Source organism: Lissotriton vulgaris, chromosome 6 (assembly GCF_964263255.1).
Source record: "Lissotriton vulgaris chromosome 6, aLisVul1.2, whole genome shotgun sequence".
Lineage (NCBI taxonomy): Eukaryota > Metazoa > Chordata > Amphibia > Caudata > Salamandridae > Lissotriton > Lissotriton vulgaris.
The window spans coordinates 1360571043-1360593955 of record NC_141694.1 but is presented as its reverse complement, the minus strand read 5'-3'; the positions used below and the strand labels follow the sequence as shown (position 1 = coordinate 1360593955).

The following is a 22913-nucleotide window of genomic DNA, read 5'->3' as shown; positions in this document are numbered from 1 at the left end:
CCAGCGTCACGTCCGTACTCGGAGGAAGTAGGCAGAAGCGCGGGGGAATCTTAAGTGCAGGCAGGAGCAGGAGACTCGGACTCTCTCTGTCAAATACTTGCCAGCCCAAGTTTAAGTTAATTCTGGTTAGAGCAGCCTGTCAAAAGAGCGGTAAAAAAAAACAATTCCTGCAATCAGCCCGAGCCGAGCCCCACTATTGGCATGTATGCTGCCAAGTACCACGCTCGCATAAAGGTGAGGCTCAGAAAACAACTTACGGGACACTGATAGGCGATTCCGAGTTTCAAATCATGGCGCGCAGCTTGCAGTGCACCCTCCGCCTGCTGCGAACTGACCCGGGACGACCCGTGCAGTCAAGTATGCTATGTGACCCGTGCCGAGTTCAATTATTATAATAGCTGAGCCTCACGTCACTGAGGCAGTTACTGGAGATTGAAGTGGCTGCCGAGGAACAGAACAAAACAAAGAGGTGAGGTTGTTTTATAGTCTGTCACCTATGAATTTCTTATTATCTGTGCCCCTAACTTTAACGTTGTTGCTTCTGAAAGGCCTAACTGCTGCCTTGGTTTGTGCTCCTCTATTATGGGGCTCATCGGGCAGATTCTTCGGAATTTCTGAGGGTGTCAGGATCGGATGCCACAATGACGGCTCAGCACATCAAATACATCCTGTGGAGAGAGGGTATGAGGTGACAGCCAGAGTGACGGTTTTGGAGTTGCACAAAATATGCAGAGGATTATGGCCGTCAAATGACCGTGTCTTATTTGGCTAGTTGTTTGTGGTGTCCTGCATGAGGGTGAGTCAGGCAGAACACTCAGCAGCAGCAAACTCACCGATGACAGCCCTGGACTAAGGAGGCGGGTGCTGCGGTGGCACCCACCCTAAATTTACCATACAGAGTCCACCGCACGTTCATGGTTACCATGCATCCTAAACCTCCGCACCTCACTGTCTCTCTAGCCCCTTGCCATGGTAAAACAGCTGTAGATCCCAAGCTAATCCTGACGTGATTCTCGCCTCTCTGCATTTGAGTTCGTGGAGGCACCTCTGCAGGCGCAGTGTTTTGGGCCACATGGTGATTTTATAAGACTTCCGTCAGACCTACCAGAAGCAGATGTGGGAGAGCTCAGCACAGAGGTATGTTTGTATGGCCCAAACCAAAGTGGCATCCATTTCATTTGACACACAAAAGGCTTGGCAGTCCTGAACAGCTGAAGTGCCTGCTCTCTGTTACCGAGGACTGCAGCTTTGTAGCAGTTTTAATATATTAATCAGACTTTCTTGTTGCTCAAATGGGTGTAGCGTCTTATATTTATGTTTCCCTTCCCTTCATTTTTTGATTTTGCTTGTGTGAAAGTGTCACTCATAATGATTGAAATGTCACTCATAATTACATTGTAAATATGAAAATGTCACACATAGCATTCTGAAACCTTGGCAGCTATGGATAGAGCAAGCGTACATGTGAAGACAACTCTGTATACAAAAGAAAAGAATGACAAGCATATTGTAAGGTAAAAAATTCTTAAAACCCACACCATGTGTATTTCGAAAAACATGCTCCATGTGACATGAAATAATCTCACTAACAGGTTCACTATAGCAAAATGGATTAATGCTCTAACAGTATAGCATAGCAGAAATGGCACCTAGAAAAGGAAAAGATATATACATTATATTACAAAAAAGATGTATTAACATGGCAGAAATTCAGAGGCCAGACTGTAAATTGTTAGTTACTCAAAATAACACAATCTCGGTACAGAAACCCAGTTGGGGCGAAGTTTATGCAAGTGAACTCTTAGAATGATGTGCACCTTACAGAAAAAATGCATAAATGTGAATACATTAAGTTCAGGGAGACCCACTCATGAGGATGCTGTAATGAATGTGATGTCCGGAGGCATTACGAGCCTTAAAAGTATTGGAGTTCATGGTCGATGTTTAGACCGTGTTTCGCTGCATTATCCAAGTAGCCTCAAGCTGTCTCAGTTTCAGTTTCAGTTCTTGATTTCCACCCCTGATGATGGGTCTATTCCAAAGAATGTCAGTCTCTTGTGTGACCCTTGCGTAGCACAGGAAGCTTTATGCAAAGCCATGGGGTATCTAGCATCTCCATTGTTCATTGCCCTGAAGTGCTCAATGATTAGTTTCTTCAAGGGCCTTATGGTACTGCCAACATATTGTTTATTACATGTGCATTCGAGAATGTAAACAACATATTTGGTGTTGCAGTTGATGTTGCGATTGGTAACGTATTTTTGTCCACTGAAACTTGTGAACTCCTTGGTGCCTTTCAGGACCCATTTGCAAACTCCGCAGCCGCCACATTTGTAAAAACCCTTCATGTGAGGGATGAGCCAGGAAGAGGTTGTAGTGGTGCGTGGAACAGTGGGACTTAGTCTATTTCTCAATGTTCTTCCCCGTCTGAAGGTGATCTGGGGTCTTGTTGTAATGAATTCTCCTAATGTTTTGTCTGCAAATAAGGTACCCCAGTGTTTGTTAAAGCTGTTTCTCATAACGACGCTGACTTCATTGTAATCCGTGATGAGTCTCACTGGTTGTTTTTGTGGTGTGGTGCTCTCCTTGGTTAGAAGAGTCAGGTTTCTCTTGGTTTTGCCAATTCTACGTGCCTCTTTATTTATGGTTGGTTGTTTGTAACCCCTTTTGGTGAATCTATTTTTCATGTCTGTCAGGCATTTCTTGAATTCTGTGTCCTCACTACAATTCCTCCTCGCTCTGGTAAATTCTCCATAGGGGATGGCCTGTATCTGGTGCATGGGATGCGAACTGTCAGCATGTAGGATGGAGTTGCAGGAGGTCTCTTTGCGGTAGAGCTTACTTTGGAGTGTGTTACCCTTGACATACAGTTCCACATCCAAGAAAGTGAGACTGGTAGGGCTAGAGTGACATGTAACCTCATGTCCATGTCATTTGAATTTAGATGTTGACAAAAAGTTACGTTTTTCTCTTGAGATCCGGACCAGAGTAGGAGACGGTCATCAATGTACCATCCCCAGTAAATGATGTACTCTGTCCATGGGGCTCCTTTCTTCCCCAAAATCCATTCTGATTCCAGTGAGCCCATGTACAGGTTAGCAAAAGAAGGTGAGAACCTTGAGCCCATGGCTACACCCTTAATTTGTCTGTACCATTGTCGGTTTTACATGAAGCAGTTGTTGTTGAGTATAATGTCCATCATAGAAACAACCATATTGGTGTGTTGCCAGAGTGTGGCAGGCCTGTTGTGTTGAGACTGAGTGACTAGTCTAAGACCTAAGTCCGGTTTGATGGAGGTATATAGTGTTACCACGTCTAGTGTGGCCATGATCATGTTGGGTTGCCATTGGATGTCGGCCAGAAACCTAGGATGTATTTAGTGTCTTGAATAAATGAAGGTAAATTCTTGACCATAGGGCTGAGGAACAAATCTACATATTCTTTGTCTCCGAATTTTTTGATTTTAGGAGATTTGAATCTTCATTTCGATGATCCGAATGATAAAGTTGCCATAGATCTCTGCTCGGATCTTAAATCTTTTAAGCTAAGGCTTGTAAATAAAGAGGCAACACATGTTAAGGGCCATTTTTTAGACCCTATCTTCTCAAACTGTAATCAGCTTAATTCTAGTCCCCCCCTTCCTGTACCATGGTCTGATCATTTCGTAGTTCCATTTTTTTGGAAAACATGCACAGAGGTACAGCGGGTAGCACTGCCTCGTACCCTAGAAAGGCCTTGGCCCAAGTTATCTCTGGAAGGGCTGACTTTAGCACTCGAACAAACTGCCCCTAAAATAGAATCAGATCCATTGGTTGCAGATATTAGTTTCTGTAACTGGCTGAACAACTCCCTCGACGCGGTACTACCTCTTAAAACAATCACAAAGAAAAGTAGTACTTTTAAATCACCATGGTACACTTCAGAGCTCAGAGACCTCAGAAAAATCTGCAAAAAATTGGAACACAGATGGAGGAAAGACTGGGCGGTTAATAATAAAGCGGCTTATCGATCTGCCCTAAGACCCTATAAAACCTCCCTGAAAAAAGCACAGGTGGCCTTCTTTGAGAATAAAATCAATTTGTCATCCAACTCTGCGAGAGAAACTTTTGAGATAGTTAAACAACTATTTAAGGTTCCCTCACCTGCAATCAACTTGCGGACTTCTTTGATTCCAAGATATTAAGAATCCTTTATAGTCTCCCGCAGAAGGTCTCTGTCCCTTATGACGACATAGACCTGGCCCCCGTTTCTGGCCCTCGGCTGGACCTCTTTAGCTGTATACCAGGGAGGATTTTTGTAAAGCCCTATCCTCCATGAAAAGTGGTTCTCCAGCTGATCCTGCGCCCATGTACATCCTTAAGAGGATTGCAGATACGATCGCCCCACTGGCAACAGAGCTTCTGAATGCCTCTTTTTCCTGCGGGGTCGTGCCACCCAGTTGGAAACAGGCCATGGCCAAAACCCCTTTTAAAAAAACCGGGGCTTGATCCCTTAGACCTGGCCAATTTCCGCCCGATCTCATTGTTACCCGGCTTGAGTAAAATCGCTGAAAAAATGGTTAATCAGCAACTCTCATGATTCCTTGAAAACAATTTGCTGCTGAGTAACTCTCAAACGGGTTTTTGTCCGGGACAAGGCACGGATACAGCCCTTAATATAGTGGTGGCGGAGGAGGCAAGGTGTATCTTAGATTCAGGAGGATCCGCTGTTGTGATCCTCCTGGATCTAAGTGCTGCATTGGATACGGTGGACCACGAAATTCTAACTCACCGTCTTGCCAGACTGGGCGTAACAGGAATGGCCCTGAAATGGCTTATATCCTTTCTGAATAATCGTTCTTTCAGAATCTGGCAGGATGGTGTGCTGTCCAGATCTACCCCTCTCCAGTGTGGTGTCCCTCAGGGCTCCTTGTTGAGCCCTACTCTGTTCAACATATATATGGCCCCACTGGAGGAGGTAGTGGCTCCCTTTGGGATCAAAACAGTCACCTACGCGGACGACACCCAACTAATCGTCTCGCTAACCCAACAAGAGGGATGTCTGGATAATCTCTCCGCCTGCCTTGTCGAAATATTCTCCTGGATGTCTAGTTCGCGGCTCAAACTTAATGGATCAAAAACGGAGATCATGCTCCTGGGTCATCACTTTACATCCCTCCCCAAAGCCGCCTGGCCCCTCTGCCTGGGTGAGCTGCCCATACCAAAGGATAAAATTAAAAGCTTAGGGGTGTGGTTTGAGCCCGACCTAACCTTCAAGACACAGGCACAGAAAATCGCAGGCATCTGTTTTGGCCTGCTACGTTCAGTGCGGAAAGTTCTCCCTCTTCTGCCTCCCCAGTCCAGGACACTTCTGATTCAGGGGTTAATATTATCCAGACTGGACTATAGTAATGCCCTGTTTTTGGCAGCTCCCGAAGCTACCATTAATATCCTTCAACGGGTGCAGAATGCTGCAGCCAGGATGCTTGCGGGTGCCTCAAGAAGATCTTCAGCCAAACCGGTTTTGAGAGCGCTTCACTGGCTGCCTATACGCGAAAGAGTCATCTTTAAATCGCTATGCATCACCCATTAGGCTCTTCAGGGTAAAGGACCTCCGGTCCTCAGGAGCCTGAGTTGCCCTTATAAATCATCTCGGGCTCTCCGGTTGGACCTTGGAAATTTTGCCAGGGTTCCCAGAGTTAGGAAGGCACGCACAGGGGGTCGCCGCTTCTCTGTAAATGTGGCAAAAAGCTGGAACTCTCTCCCCAGTCGGATTCGTACCGAACCCTGTTATTTTAAGTTTCGAAAGGCCCTTAAAACATTTCTTTTTCCTAAGGATTCCTAATTATCGGTACACTCTTCAGGTTGTTCTTTGTTCTATTTTGTATTATTTTTTGTTAGCGCTGGGACGCTCTCTGGCAGCCATGCGCTTTATAAATTAAATTTCATTTCATTTCAATTTCATTTCATACTGTGCTAATCTCTCAGTTCGGTCCCCCTATACCAGATATGATGGGTCTCCCAGGTGGAAAAGAGGCCATTTTGTGCACTTTTGGAAGGGTGTACATCCAAGGGAAAGTGGGTCTCACAACTTTTAATGTATAAAGCTTCATCTTCATCAATGAGACCAAGGGTTTGCCAGTCAGCGAGATGCTTTTTTAATCAGAAGAGTCAAAGGGCCCGTGGGGTTGCTGCTAAGGAGTTCGTAGCAGGTGCTGTCTTGAAATTGGGTCATTATCTTATCATGATAATTCCTGCTAGTCATGATTATCACGTTACCTTGTCCGCCTCTCTTATGATGATGTCCTGCTCTGTGCTCAAAGTTTTCATGGCCAGTTGTTAGCCTCTAGAGAGATTGTCTTTAGTTCTTTGTTTGACTGTACATGTTCTTTCTTCATATCGGTCTATGTCCTCCAAAACTAAGTTATGGAGAACATCAATCGAGTTACCCCCAGCTAGGGTGGGTGTCCATTTGGATTTCATTTTAAGGCCACTAGAGATGGTGGAATCAGTATCAATGTCTAGGTCTTGTAGCAGATGTTCGAAACTACATTGAGGGTGATGGACAGTAAAAGGTGTGTGTTCTTAATGTCATTGATGCTCTGGACATCCAAGGGATTGGCATTGTAAATATTCACTACACCATTGTCACTAGAGGGCATGTGGGAGAAGTGTTTCTTGAGTTTGTAGGAAAATAGGATCTGCTTTCATGGTTACCCCCACTTTTTTATGGTGTCTGTATGTTTGTGTGACTAGTTTGCCTGGGCTCCTGCTTATCAGGTCCCCAGTCACTGTGCTTCTTCCCTACATTTGAAATAAGTGCTTCTGTACCTCCACAATTGGCTACTGCTGTACCCTTATACGTCCCTGTATGTGGTCCTAGGGTACCCAGGGCATAGGTACACCAAGGGTCCTCCATTGGCTGCAGCATGTATTGTGCCACCCATGAGAGACCACTCACACTGTGACTACAGGCCTGACATTATAGCCTGTGTAAGCTGGTGGTAGCATCACTTACAACAGATGCATGTTTCCTTATCTCTGAGGGCACTACAATTAAATCCTATAAGTCACCCCTGAGGCGGGTCTTTTGATCCTGAAGGCAGGGTGCTGGGTTATAACTGTGTGAGTGCCCCTGCATGAGTACCCACACACTTATAACAGCTTTTCATGTAGGCCAGTCTGTCACCTTGCCCACCTTCTATGCACCTCCACATCCCTCTAAAGAAGAGTAGCGAATCCACAATCTGAGCCCAAAAAGAGGGGGGGTTGTTCTACCTTGACTGCACAAGGGAGTTCCGGATGGATGACCAACTCTTCAAGGGGTATGTTGGCATGAAGAAAGGTTGGGCGTTGTAGAAAGTGACCATATCTCAGTAGGACGGCATGAAGATCTGCTGCACACTGGAAAAGAATCGGCCTTCTTAAGGCTTAAGAGCTCATGCCACCAGATCTAAGGTTGCAACCACTGCTTTAGCCAGTGCACTTCCAGTACAGGACATCTGTCGGACAGTTGACGAGGGCAGCCTTCCACGCGTTGATCGAGGTAAAATACCATCACTCCGCTTTTTTTACTCCGCATACTTTCACTCCTCATACCAATAGTACGCAGGTACCTTTACTCCGCATTTTTTCATACTGCATGCCTTCATATATTATATGCTTTTATCTCGCATGCTTTTATGACGAAAATCATTTTAAAAGCATGATTGGTAAAAGTATATGTTTTAAGGTAAGTTGTAAGGTAAGTATATGGGTTTTTTTGGGTTCAGGGGTATTTTAAGGGTGGGTTTGGGTTATGGGGTGCAGGGGTATTTAAGGGTTAAGGGGTACAGGGGTATTTTTAGGGTTCAGGGGTAGGTTTGCGTTTTGGGGTACAGGGGTATTTTTAGGGTTCAGGGGTAGGTTTGCGTTTTGGGGTACAGGGGTATTTTTAGGGTTCAGGGGTAGGTTTCCGTTTTGGGGTACAGGGGTATTTTTAGGGTTCAGGGGTAGGTTTGCGTTTTGGGGTACAGGGGTATTTTTAGGGTTCAGGGGTTGTTTTGGGTTTTGGGGTACAGGTGTATTTTTAGGGTTCAGGGGTTGTTTTGGGTTTTGGGGTACAGGTGTTTTTTAGGGTTCAGGGGTTGTTTTGTGTTTTGGGGTACAGGGGTATTTTTAGGGTTCAGGGGTTGTTTTGGGTTTTGGGGTACAGGGGTATTTTTAGGGTTCAGGGGTTGTTTGGGGTTTTGGGGTACAGGTGTATTTTTAGGGTTCAGGGGTTGTTTTGAGTTTTGGAGTACAGGGGTATTTTTAGGGTTCAGAGGTTGTTTTGGGTTTTGGGGTACAGGGGTATTTTTAGGGTTCAGGGGTTGTTTTGGGTTTTGAGGTACATGGGTATTTTTAGGGTTCAGGGGTTGTTTTGGGTTTTGGGGTACAGGGGTATTTTTAGAGTTCAGGGGTTGTTTTGGGTTTTGGGGTACAGGGGTATTTTTAGGGTTCAGTGGTAGGTTTGGGTTTTGGGGTACAGGGGTATTTTTAGGGTTCAGGGATTGTTTTGGGTTTTGGGGTACAGGGGTATTTTTGGGGTTAAGGGGTGGTTTGGGGGTACAGGGGTATTTTTAGAGTTCAAGGGTTGTTTTGGGGTACAGCGGTATTTTTAGGGTTCAGGGGTAGGTTTGGGTTTTGAGGTACAGGGGTATTTTTAGGGTTCAGGGATTGTTTTGGGTTTTGGGGTACAGGGGTATTTTTGGGGTTAAGGGGTGGTTTGGGGGTACAGGGGTATTTTTAGAGTTCAGGGGTTGTTTTGGGGTACAGGGGTATTTTTAGGGTTCAGGGGTATGTTTGGGTTTTGGGGTACAGGGGTATTTTTAGGGTCAGGATGGGTTAGTGTTTAAGGGTGCTGGGGTATTTAAAGGGACTAGGGTGGAATTCGTTTTTAGGGTTTTATATATATATATATATATATATATATATATGTGTGTATTATTAATATAGTTCTAAATATAATGTCATTTTAAAGACTTAATTCTTCATTTTATTGAAAATTATATATATATGTGTGTATATATATATATATATATATATATATATATATATATATATATATATATATATATATATATATATATATATATATATATATATATATATATAAAGATAAAGATAAAGTACTTTTACAAAGTATAAGACTTCACCACACATGCATTTGCGTTATAATTGCATGCGGAGTGAAGTCATATGCGTTGTGAAAATTTGCGGAATCATGGCTTGAGGAGTGATGGTTTTTGCGGACTTAAAAATGCGGAGTGATGGTATGCAGGATTTTTTTTTGCGGAATGGAAAGACATATTCGTTGATCGAACATTACTGCCTGGACGTTCAGGTCTGCAGGAATGGGCACTTAGCCCGTTCGGTCCTGCAAGACTTCTAATTCTAAATTTGTCCGAAGACCCACCTACGGGGATGGTATTGCTTGGGTATCTATTGAAAGGTAAGGAATCTGCGGCTAGATGTCTCTATCAGATGAACAAGTTATTTACCTTCTGGTAGAGACAGTATCTAGCCGGAGATTCCTTACCAACCCACCCAGCCTCCCCGCCTTGAGGACAGATTTTAGTGTCACGCCTGCTCCCTTTTAGGGCCCTATACTGGACACACCATACCCAGTACACTTCATAGTTTGGAGCTTCTAGCATGAAAAGTCATGAAAAGTAACTCAGTGCGCTGAGGTGGCGCCTATATAGGTGACACAGACATCACGGCACGGATGCCGCCGACATGCGGAGGAGACTGATGCTACCTACTGGTGTGCAGGGCTACTGCCTGCTAAAAATCTTGTGGATCCTGTCTGATGCCTGGAGAAATTTAAAGGTAAGGAATCTGCAGCTAGATAATGTATCTAATAGCTAAGGTGTTACCGAAGGTACATAACTTGTTCTTCTCTCTGACATGGTCCAGATCTCGAAGGGTACTGCAAAGTATCTGCATTTGTGGTTAGCAAACCTCAATTGCGTCAGCGGCAGACCCCTCTCCCTTCCACAACCAAATCTGACAGTAGTGACAAATGGGTCATTCCTGGGTTGTGGCAGCCATCTTGGGCAGGTGGGGATCAGAGACCTCTGTTCTCTGGTGGAATGTGGATTCTACATCAATCTGGTGGAGCTCCCAGCGATTCTGCAGGCATTGAAAACCTTTCTGCCCTCCATCAAGGTAAGACTGGTGCAGGTGTTCAGGGACAACTCTACTGTCACGTGGTACTGCAACAAGCAGTGCAGGGTGTGGTTGTGGACCCTTTGTCAAGAGGCCCTGCACCTCTGGACTTGGCTGGAACATCAGGGCATTTCCCTGGTGGTTCAATACCTGGCCAGCTCTCTGAACACCAAGGCTGGCGAACTCAGCCACAGATGTCTAGCTAATCTCATATGGTGTCTCTATTCGGAGGTGGGTCAGGGTCTCTTCAGCAGTGGAGAGAGCCTTGTGTAGATCTTTTCTCTACTGCCGAGTGCACAATGTCAGCGGTTTTGTGTGTTGGAGTTTCCAAGGCGACTCTCGGTCCGAGGCGCTTTTCGTCTCAAGTGGAACTCAAGCTACCTTTACGCCTTTCTGCCCATACCTCTCCTGCCCAGAGTTCTCATTAAGATCAGGAACGACCGTGCCCGAGACCTTCCTTTTGGTGCCGGATTGGGCTCCTGAGCTATTGAGTCTCTGATCAGGCTGCCCCTTTGGGAGGATCGAGGATCTTCTATTGCAGCAGCAGAGGAAGGTTCTCCACTGAACCTGTCAACGTCCTCCTTCATGCATGGAGATTCAGTGGCGACAGTTGACAGCTTTCGATATTCGACCTGAAGTCTGCAATGGTCTTTTTTTCAGCCAAGCATCCCTCCATAAAGACTGTATGTGCCGGCTTTTGGAATAAATGTGTGCCATGTTGTGCTGCGAAACAGATCCCTTATCTGGCTCCCTGTCTCAGGTCTTGTTATTTATCCTTACCATTGTCCACCAGGGTTCAGCTCTGCATTGGGCACCTTTTATGTTTACATATCTGCCATCTCTGCTTACCTGCAACTGCCATATCAACATTCCCTCTTCAAGTCCCCTATTGTAGATAGGTTCCTTAAAGGTCTCAAACACGTTCCACCGACTCCATTTTTAATTCCTTAATGAATGGGGACTGTAATTTGGTTCTTACTTTTCTAGTGTGTGTGCTCTCTTTAAACCTCTTCATACCTGCCCTCCTAAGGTTCTTACCATCAAGACGGCCTTCCTAGTTGGAATTACATCCGCCTGGAGGGTCATTGAACTGCAGGCACTGTCATTTCATCCTCCATATGTCTTTCTTCCCAGTCCAGCTGGTCTTTAGGACTTGAGCATTGTCCTGTCCAAGGTAGTCACCCCTTTCCATTTAGGCCAGTTCATCACTTTGTTTACCTTTTACACCCGCTTCATCCCTCTATAGAAGAAGAGAGACACCACCGGCTGAACCCAAAAAGAGCGTGGTCCTATCTCGACCACACAAACCGTTCTGGGTAGACTATCAACTCTTAGTGGGGTATGTCGGAGCCAGGAAAGGCAAGGTGGTGCACAAGCAAACTATCTCTAAATGTACAGTGCTGTGCAATAAGATCTACTACACTTTGGCAAAGACGCAACCCCCAGAAGGTGTGTGTACTCATTCTAGCAGAGTAAAGGCTGCGACCCCTCCTTTAGCCTGTTGAGTTTGGTCCTGGACATCTGCTAGGCAGCTACATAGGCCTTGTTGCACATATTCACCAAATACTACTGGCTGCATACGTCACTTGCGACAGCTTCACACGGAGCCCAACTATGGCACCTTTCAGCATGCGGGGGTTCTGCTCACCAAACATTTCCGGGATCTGTGGCTAGATAGAGTCTCTACCATATAAAGCGTTACTGAAGGTAAGTAACTTGTTGTTTACCACTTCTGCATTTTGTGATTATTGCTTCAGAGACTTTGATTTTTATCATTTAAAGGATTTAGAAATGTTGTGGAATTAAAAAAAATCATTTTTTCTGTACAGGGTTCTAAAAGCTCAAACTGACCATAAGTCAAGACATGAAGGTGAGTAGTCCAGAGAATTTGTTTTTTTTTGTTGCTCCATTTAATCTCTTTAGTGTAAACTTTGGGCCTTGTAGACCATTTTTAAATTCATATATTGCTTTCCATCTTGGATTTCATTCGCTTCACCTTCAATACCACATATTAGTTGATAAATTGCTTGATTTCATGTTCTGTTGTTGCTTTGTTTTTGACGCAGCTTTGTTTATGCTATTTGGTTTAAATGTTCGTGCCCAAAGCATTGTCAACTTCCTTAAAAAATTTCTCTTAAGCCATACATATGTAAAATATTCAGTCATTGAAAGAAGGTTCCACAGTACATTTTAAAGGTCCTCAACTTTATGTTTTGTACACACTGGAAACATAGAATAGTCTTACAAAACCTGTTGACAAATAAAGTTGCAAGCATATTTTTTTCTAATGGCTCAAGAAAAGCTTTCCAAATAAAGAGTAAGGTGTATTCAACAACCACAGGAAAGCTTTATAGTCTTTATAATGTTACCTGGGTAGGGGAAGAAGTTAATGTCCTTTCTAGCACAGCTCTCCCTGGACAAGTAAAACAGTTTCTGAATGCCAAAACCATTGTAAATTATGTTGACTACCTGATTACCACCTTTTATATATATTTGTAATTGTCACTCTTTTTCCATTTAGTTTGCTATATGAATATTCCAGAGAATGAGCGGGACCAATTTACTAACCATCGTCCGCATAGCTATTCACAGTTAATCAAAATCCAGTGTTCTTATGTGGCCCTACTCTTAGGGCCATGGCTGTCTATTGTTTTTCTGAGTACATTTGTCAGAAGTGTGCAGAGATATAAGTTGAACATTTACAGAGATGTGCCTCAATGTGCATAAGCAACATTACACAAGCACACTGCCCGGCATTACATGCTTTTTTAAATTGGCAAGCTTTTACCTGTTCTGTCCTACTGTTCTGTGTGCACAGCGTTTGTGAGTGTGTTTCTCTCCTTGGAGTGTATTTTATAAAATGTTGCTTCAAGGCATGTTTCTTGTCTGATGGTGTTATTCCATTTACCTGGTAGATTCAGTAGATGATTCTAGAGCTCCTTGACGGTAGGCAACTTGGAATCCTGAAAATGGAGCTAGAACAATATGGCAAGATCTTTTGAATCTCTTTCCATGGTCCTCCTTTTATGTGGTAACACTGGTGATAATAAAGATGTAAACGCCCACCATTGTCAGAAATATTTAGATCCAGACTCACAAATGAGGAGTATGTAGCATGTTTGAGTCTGAGAAATAAGTAAAGAGACAAACCGCAATTGAGACGGTTTTGTGTATGGAAATAAAAAGATATACAGTTGTTTACAGTCAGGTTGTTTCAAGATGAACCTACCCTCTAAATAGCAGTGACATTTCACATTGTGAAGGGTTCTCATGACAAGTCTGCCTTGCAAAGCATCTACAGAAGCTCAGTCTTAGATTCACTGACAAACATTTAGGATAGTGCCCCTTTGTGACATTGACACACCCACGCCACTGGTACTGATGTTTTTTGACCAATGTGTGCTCGGTCCCAGCTTAGCAGGCGCCAGTGCTCTTTCCCTAAACCAAGCAACATGTTTAAATGTTAAACCAATTGGCCAGTATAGGAAACTGACTCTTTATATTGTATACCAAAAAGAGACATACAGTGCAAATAGTCCAGGTATCCCTTATGAGTGGACAGGGATTGCTCTAGCAATCCAAGGTGCTCTTCTAGGAGGCAGTGTGGTTGGCTTATCAGAGAGGAGTGTTAGACATCTGCAATACACAGTCAATACATGATGCACTCAACTCAATAAAGAGATCCACCCCTATTTATGAACATAACTCTTACCTTTATATAATTTTTGCCAACAAGATCATCAAACTCAGGTAAGTGCGTTTAAAGTTATGAATTTTTACAGGTTTGAAAAATCAACACTGAGTGCAATTTCTGAAGCGGTAATGTTATCCTACGGAGGAAAGACATACACTGCATACAGGTACTTCACAGCGATTTACAGGTCCTGTCTCCTAGACTTAAGGTAAGTATGGGGCAAGGTCCAAGGCAGTACCAACAGGTCACCTCAAGCAGCACTGGGCAGAGGTGCTTTTCAACGTTGGGTGCCCAATGTATTCTATAGAGGAAAAATATATACTGCGTTCGATCCTATGAGAACAGTCTAAGAGACCGGCTGCAGGCTTGGACTTGGAAACCAGTCAGGCTGAACTAACAAAGAGACTCAGGTCTCACGATGCTCAGGGACATGGGAACACCTGTGGTCTACATCCACTCGGGCCAGGGGTTACAGGTGCAGAGGTGTATTGAGGAGTCAGGTTTTTCACAGCTGGGTCACTTGGGGTCGGGGGCTGTAGGAAGTGGGCATAACCCTGTCCCTGAATTCCTACATTTGCCATCAAAAGATGGTAGACTTCTGATTTTTGTATACACTTCAGGTTGCCACCTTAGTTGAGGAACTAGCCTGAACGTCCCCACGCCTCTCTGACTACAAATTTTCCCACCTGTCAAGGCAACAAATGGGCCCTGGAGAGGGGGATCCTTTCCTGTGAGGGAAGCCAGATTCATATACCAAAGACAGTGGGCTCTTTGAAGCTCTTTGCCTTGGAATGCTAATTCGCAGGTCGTCCTGTGGGAAGTGATGTAAACACCCTCTATTCGAGCAGGTTTTCTTCCTGACCTCCTGAGAGCAAAGGCCTCACCCTTGGGAGTCAGAAAATGGTCTGTGGTGACAGGCTGGCTTGGACCAGTTAGTTGGCACACTAGTTGTTAATAGGTTTTCAGGGGATACCTCTAAGGTGCCCTCTTGGTGTATGTATTATTAAATCCGTCATTGGAATCAGTGTGAGTTTATCAATACAAGATGTTTGATAGCAAACATCTCTAATTTCAGTGAAGCCATCATGTACCTGGGGAACTCTTTTTTCTCCAGTGTCCAGCCCATGTACTTTAAATGGCTTCCCTACTCACTTGCACTTGCAGTAATTGAACTGGTCCACACTTGTAATGTAATGCACCCTGCCTTAGGCCTATAAGGACTGCTGTAGGGGTGATGTACCAATATTACATGCAGTGTTAGCGGACATGGCACACAGGTGTGTGACATGTTGGTTTTTCACTTTTTAGAGCACCTTGTTACGCAACCTGCAGTGGCAGACTGTATAAGTTTGGTTCTGGTTCCTTTAGAGTGGCACAAAATATGCTGCAGCTCTTAGACCCTCTTTACTACCTTCCCCCTAGGTACCACTTACAGGGACTTACAGAGATTCTAAAGGCCTGGTCACTTGGGGATCAAATGACTAGTTGTCATGTTTTTGGGAAAGAACTCTGGGTACCTGTTTAGCGAGAACACAGTGCACTTCAGTCAAAGTTGCATCAAATGCTAGGTAAAAAAGCAGGGGGGTTACGGCAACAAAACCCCAGTTACCTACAGCCAGGACTTTAGCACCCTGTCGGGAAATCCAGAGGGAGGTTGCAGTCAAAGAACGCTCTGCCCCAAATGAGATAGACAGACAACTTGTATGTTTTGTAGTTTCTTTTTATTTGCAACTTTGAAAGAAAAGAGGATCCGGTTTGAAGGAATCATTCCTGCTCTTCACCGGGTGGGGAAGGTCTTGCTGGTGCACACGGAGCTCCGCTGTCCTCCAAGCAGTCGTGGGACGTATATAAACAAAAATAAAACAAGCCACGGGTCAGTGGAACATACTGTGGACTCCTTTATACAAGGAAGCGAATGTGAGGGACCACTGAGTGCCACCAACATGTGAAGCCCAACTGAGGAGAGAAAAGCGGTGTCCACCCTCAAAGAGTTACCTGTTCCCTCCCAGTGCTCTCAAGAACCCCTGTATGTGGCGACGTACCTGCTCCAGCCACACTCCTCCTGGAGAGTGGAGGGGGATGCGTGGTCTCGTTGGCCTCCTGGCGTTATCCTGCCTTCCTGGACCTCCGGTAGGACTCCAGGACCTTCGGCGATATGGCAGTCTCTCCAAGGCTTCTCTGGCATTGTCCTCTCTCCCAGTTTCTCCCGCTGGTTCTCCGTAGTGCGTTTTCTGACGTACAGCTTCATCCTCCTTCAGTTCGGCGTCTTCCCCCAATAGGAAGGCAGAGGCGGACGTCCCGCCTCCGGTCTCCTCCTCCCTTACTCTCCATGGTGGTTTAAAGGGGCTGTCCATGTCATGTACACGGAGCAGCAGGACATCAGTTTCGGGATATGTCAGCGAGTCCTGTTCCCTGGGGTTCTCCCGACACACCCCTATAAGTCCCTAGTTGGTACCCCTAGTTCCTTGGGCATGGTTACTGAAGAGGGTCCCCAACGGCTGCAGCCTGTATTGTGCCACCCTAAGGGACCCACACTTAAATCCATGCAGGCTGCCATTGCAGGCTGTGTGTAATGTTGCAAATCATTATGAAAACACAACATGGTGCACTCCCTGTGTGCCATGTCCACAGACATTGCATGCAGCATATGTAATTCATCCCTACAGCAGGCTTTAGGGTGCATGATATTAGATGTGCGGACACACCTTCATGAGCAGATTTGCCCCTTTGATATCTAGCTCCATTGCTTGATATTACAAGTGATCAAGGAGTCATTTTATGTATATGTAAGATATTTACTGGGCACTGGTCATTACGAGTTACCCAGCTACATAATGGCTTCTCTGAAAATAATGCTGTTTGCTATCAAACACCTCCTCTTGCCAAATCCATACTGATATTAGTATTGGATTTATCTGAAAGAGACTTCTAGCTGCCGATTCATTATCTTTACATTTTTCAGGTGTCAGACTGGATCTGGGAGATTTTTCGAGCAGTACCCCTGCATGCCCAGTAGGAGGCATTGATCGGCTCGGCGTTGTCTACGCCAGAGTGACGTCATGGTACCTGTATGGGCACCACCCCAATATGCTGATATAAGTTCTTTTCTTTTCGCACCAGCCAGCGCTGATCCGTAGAAGAGCTACCCCTCTGTTGTTTTTTGACAGGAAGCTTGCGACTGTTTGTTGACTGTTTTTGTTAGATTTCCTCCTGGTGTGTCGAGGATTTTATCACATAGGACCGGTTTTAAGCTCTGCGGAGCCTGTCACTGGGCAGTGCCAGTGACCGATCTGCACCTTGTTTGTCTCTGGTGCCTGGAACGCAAAACCATGGTGTGCTCTGATTGCCAGGCTATGGCTCCAAAGACTGAGGGAATGGTCCTTGAAGCTGCTAGCGGGCTGACACGTGACTCCACCTAAGTCGAGGTCAAGTTTGAGAGGAAGGTCCTGGGATCATTCACGGAGTCCGAACTCCTCTCCATTCCATTCAAGTTCGTCAGGACAGTCGAACGAGCCACGGCATCCGGCACCTGGTTCTTCGTAGATGATCTTCGTAGCATGTGGCTAGGTTGGCTCTGCGCCGCTCTGAATATCCGGAAGGCAGAGGGACCCCTGCTCATTTATGAGTATTATGAGGCCCTGTCTAATTTTTGGGTGTCCCGACTCAGTTGAGGTCCCTCCAGGGTCATGGGATGGATTCCCATCTGGTTCTGCGTGGGCTGCTCCGGCCTTGACTCCAGTGGGCCCCTGTGGATCCAATAATGGACCCGATAAGCTCCGGTCGCACTACTTCGACCTTTCCTGATGCTGCTACCAATGCCCACCCATGCCCACCAGTGCCGCCAGCCTCTTTACAATCCCCTAATCTGAGACGGAGCCAGAACCAGATCCTATGTCGGCTAGCCCTTGGGTAGGGGTGGGGAGAGACATGGCTAGATCTGCTCGCCTCTGCCGAGAATGCATAATGTCAGCAGTTTTGCAGGCTGGAGTTTCCAAGGCGGCATTTACTCTGAGACTCTTTTCGTCTCAAGTGGTGCTCAGGCCTCCTGTACACCTTTCCGGCCATACCACTCCTGCCCAGGGTTCTCAAGAAGATCAAGAACTACCTTAATTTGGTTATGTCTTTTTTGATATGTGTTCATTTTTAGCCTCAACAGGCCTTATCATCTAAGCCACTTTACCTATAAGTCTATCTTGACAAAGTTGTGCGTCACACTCTGGCCTCCTTCTACCAAAAGTAGTCACTCCTTTTCTTGTAGGCCAGTCTTCCACCTTGCCTACTTGTTCCATCCTCCACATCCCTCTAAGGACCGCATGAAAGAGTTCTGGATAGACAAATTACTTTTCGCTGGGTATAATGGTGCAAAACAAGGTCGGTCCATGCCGAAGCGGACCATCTCCAGAATTGTTGTGCTCTGCTTCAAAATCTGTTGTGCACTGGCCAAAAAGCAATCTCCTGAAGGTTTGTGAGCTCATTTCACCAGATCTAAAGCGGTCACTGTAGGAAGGTGGATATCTGACTATGGTTGCCCCCAACTTTTTGCCTGGTGTTTTGCTGGTTTTTCGACTTAGTTGACCTGGGACCCTGCTATTCAGGACCCCAGGCCCACTGCTCTCTCTGTAAAATGGATTCCATGTACCTTAGGTACATATCTAATTGGATACTGAGTCACCTTATCAGCCCCTGTACAGTGTACCTTAGGTACCCAGGACATAGGTGCACCCAGGGCCTACCAGGGGCTGAAGCATGTATTATGCCACCCCTGGCTGGCCACCCAAATCTGACACAACTGGCTGCACGACAGCTGGGGCAAGGTGGTGTAATCACCCTGTGCTTTAGATATAGTATTCCTATATCTAACCCTAAATTAGACACATATATTCCTATCAGTCACTCCTATGGCAGGCCTTCTCAATCCTGAAGGCAGAGTGCTTGGAATTATGTGAGATGGTGCTCTGGCATGAGCTGAGCCCGTTTGCAGCTTGCGGAACCAAGTCCTAATAGCTGTTCCATGATAACGCTATACCATATACCCTTAAGTGCATAATGTACCTCGCGGTCAAATGCTAACTTTGGCATAGCATTATCAAAACATGTCGAGTAAGGTGTCATACGAATTGGAATACTAACCCCTCGCCAATTCTGGCGACGGGGTTAGCATTCCACCCTTCTAGAGGGACACGACATGTATGTAACTGTGAACCCCAGTTAAAGTTAACTCGAGCCTCAGCATCACAAAATGGATGCTGACACCACAGACACAAGTCTGACCTCCTGCTGCTGGGAGTCCTTCCAGCGAGGAGGGCTCGGACAAAGGGTTTCCTGTCGGGGCGTGGCTAGCACCATCCCAGACAGGATGTGCATATGCCGGCTCAAACCAGTTCCAGGGGCACCCCAGCCCCTGAGCTGGGGAAAGTCCTGACAAGGGAGAGGGGTGTAACCACCCCCCTTCCTGGTCCCACCCATGGGCAGGACCTAGTCGTGTGCCAGCCCCTTTCTATAGTATAAAGGTAGGATCGGGCCCCCTTCCCAAATTAGATAATTCTGAATCTTGACTACTTTCCACGAAAGGACTCTTGACTATTTCTGAAGACTCTCCCTTGTGGCTAAGGAGTAGCCACCCTGCACCAGCGGGCACCATCTAAGCGCTTGCGGTTTGCTGCACGTCCATCCTCCGGATCAAGACTGCTCAGCTCGACGAGACCCGGATTCCCTGGCATCTCTGACATCTACCTGCATCATCAGCCCAGCTGAGATTCGTGGGTGTGACGAGACCTGAAGGGACCAGCCATCTTCAAAACTGCACGACGCTTATCCAGCACGACCGCCGAGGGATCCTCGAGTGAGTGCTTTGGGGTTTGAGAAGCCCTAACCCTGAGCAGCTCCAGCACCGAAGTCCAGCCCCCCAGCATCCACGAGATCTGCGTGGGGCCCTTCTGCTCTTAGCTGCTCACCGCGTTGTCCGGCTACTTGCCTGCTGGCTTGTAGCCCTCCTGACGACGAACCACGACGATTACATCGCTGGTCTGGTTGCTCCAGACTGGCCCTTGCTCCCCTCCAACAGAGGAGCACCCCGGACCCTCCTGGTCCACTCCAGACGCCATCTTGACTCCACCATGTGGGCTTGACTTTGCCAAGGTTTGTTGCCCCAATCCTGGGTCCAGCATCGCCAACAGCAGACACCCTCGTGGGACAGCTCGCACTTCCAGCCTGGTCGCCGACAACGCCTCCTGGTCCGAGGGACAGCAGAGTCCAGCGTCGCCCACTCACCTGGTTGAGGTGACTTCATCCGGTGCCATCCTGGTGCCCACCTAATCACTGGCTAGTGATTAAGAACCGGGTCGTCTCCATCATCGATCCAGGCTTGGATCACTCCGAACATCACCACTGGTCGCCTGCCATTAACTTCTTCTTTCAGGCTCCATAGACTGTAACGAGGATTCCCGACGTCTTTTGAACCCTATGCAGCCGCAGCCCCTGGGCTAGGTAACCTGAGTATTTCGGTGCTCCAACATAGGTTCACTATCTAAGTGTCCAGATCCTTTTTCGTTTTCAGCCTATCTAGTCGGATTCGTCCGATAACTGTAACTTTACGAATACTAGTATCCATAGACTTTGTCCCGCATCCCGCGTGAGAGTGCACACTCTGCACCCGATCTCCCTAGGCCTCCTGCTCCTAACCTGAAGGTTCAGTAGTGTAGTCCTAGCGATCCTGAAGCCTCTGGATCTTGTTACTTACCTGCTAGTATTTCGGATTCCACTTTTAGAGTATATGGTTTTTCGTGCCCCTCGGGCATTTGTGTAAATTGTGCAACTTAAAGTATTTTCGTAAGAGTTTTGTTGTGTGCTTAGCTTCCTGACTCATAAAGAGATCAGGGTAGACTTGTTATAAATAAATATCCTTTTATTTTCATTACAACTTGTGTGGTGTCCTTTCACTTGGTGTTCAAGGGGTATATGTGATGGTATAACAGCTGGCTTAACACGCCCTCTAGAGTTTAGCCTAAAGAATGCTCTTGTCCATGCTACTAGGATAGCTGGTCTATAAGGTTGACTTACAACCAATCATAAATAAGGGTCGTTTGGAATGATACACAGTGATCACTAGAATAGTGAGCACTACATATCAGGCCAACTTCTCACAGTCACCACTGCGTTAACTCACACTGTTCCGGTCCTGGATATCTGCTTGGCAGGAGCATGGCTTCCCTGCACATTTTCACTAAACATTACTGTCTGGACAGTCAGGTCTGCAGGAATGGGCACTTTGCCCTTTCGGTTCTGCAGGACTTTCTCCTTTCATATTTGTTTGAAACCCTCCTCCGGGGATTGTATCTATTCCCAGGTAAGGAATCTGTTTCTAGAAGTCTCTATCAGATGAACAAGTTACTTGCCTCCGGTAACAACTTATCTGGTAGAAACTATATCTGGCTGCACAGTCCTTAACGATCCCCCCATCCTCCCCGCTCTGCAAACTGATTTCTAGGAACAAGGATGACCCTTTCAGGGCTCTATTTGTGACACACCAGTGGTCAGTGTTGTAGGAAGCTGGCGCTGTATATACTGTACCAAAGCAAAATATAGTGTGCACAGAGACCAGTTGATCCCCAGAGGCTTTAGATAAGTTAATGTAGATAATACCTTACTCACTTGTGTTGTAGTGTGGTCAAGCAGTTATGCTGTCAGAGGGCAGTGTTAAGCATTTGTTGTACACACTATGGCAAGAAATGGTTACACACACTCAAAGACTGAATCCAAGGCCAACTGTTTGTCCAAAGATACTACTTTGTAACTTTTATTTTAGAACCAAGGAGAAGCTCAGTTGCAGGTAAGTACCAGTTTTAAAATAGCTATACTTTTCAGGTACAGTAAATGTGTTTGCAAAAGCAATAAAAATACTTTGCAGTGAAACTGAAAATACTTTGTGGTCTCAAAGCATCAGTAGCAGCAACTTAGCAATGTAAACGATAGACAGTGCAATACCAAGAAATGTAACATAATTCTTTGGGAGGAAAACAGTTATGTACATTTACAGGGAAGTACTCGACTGGCACATCCAGGCTTCGGGGGTTTAGACCAACACTGGGCTAGGGTCCGATCAAGGTAGGTACTGCACCACTAGCGGCACTGGGGCAGGTGGGTGCAGAAGTCCCTCAGGCTTTTCAGAGATCGCTGGCTGCGAGAAAGGTCACCTTTTTGTTGCAGGCCCTTTGAAGTTAGAAACAAAAATGAGGGCTATTGTTCCTAAACAGAGAAGGGAGATATCTACAGGTTGTGCAGGACTCGTGCATATGCATGGTGGCAGTCAGCAGGACTGTTTCATGTTGCCTTCACATATCCCAAAGGGATGTCATGCTTCATCATAGGGCTATTGGTCCTTGTTGAACTGGCACTGCAATGCCCAAAGGGTCCCCGAAGCGTCACTTTGGCAGAGATCTTTTATTGGTATGCCATTTGATGAATGAAAGGTCGAGTCTAGGTCCAGTGGTAACTCGTGTGATGATGTGGCTTAAAAATGGTCAGGGAGGCCACCAACTACTTTTAATAACTGGACCTCCCTGTCCGATTAAAAACCTTTATTGGTATATGCTACCAATGGGATGGTAAAGTACGCTGGTAGTCTGATGTGAGTTCCCTCTTTTAGGTCCAACTCTAGTCAGTCAACATGTTTCGGCCCCTAGTGGTCATGAGGATCTGTGGCGCTTCGTCAGGACAGTAATAGTGAGTGAATCTTACTACCCCACAAATGTGTCAAAAGTGGTGCCCTTGAGTGGTACCTACTTTTCTGATGGTGGCTTTCCAAACTGTCAAGAGAGAAAAAGGAGACCGATTTATCATGTTCCTGGCATAAGAGCATCTTATTATCAGGATGTCCATTATTGTGGACCAAAATGTGCGTCTGGTGCTGGAGTGGCTTCCAGACATGTAAAGACATGTACAAGACACATACAACATAAAAATAGGTAGGGTGAAGAGCCAATCTATGAGAATAGCTCGCATTTAGAATTTTCAGCGAAGTTCCCAGCCTAAAGATTTCGAGGCTGGTACCC

At 45.9% G+C, this 22913-nt stretch overlaps 1 protein-coding gene across 2 annotated transcripts in view; it reads left to right on the top strand.

The window, feature by feature from the left end:
• USP34 (ubiquitin specific peptidase 34) overlaps nucleotides 1-22913 on the top strand; it is a 2709276-nt gene that overhangs the window by 953458 nt on the left and 1732905 nt on the right. For both annotated transcript variants that reach the window (XM_086927486.1, XM_086927485.1), the window contains exon 35: nucleotides 11999-12039. In XM_086927486.1, coding sequence (XP_086783612.1) covers nucleotides 11999-12039 — 41 coding nt within the window. The remainder of the gene's footprint in view (nucleotides 1-11998; nucleotides 12040-22913) is intronic.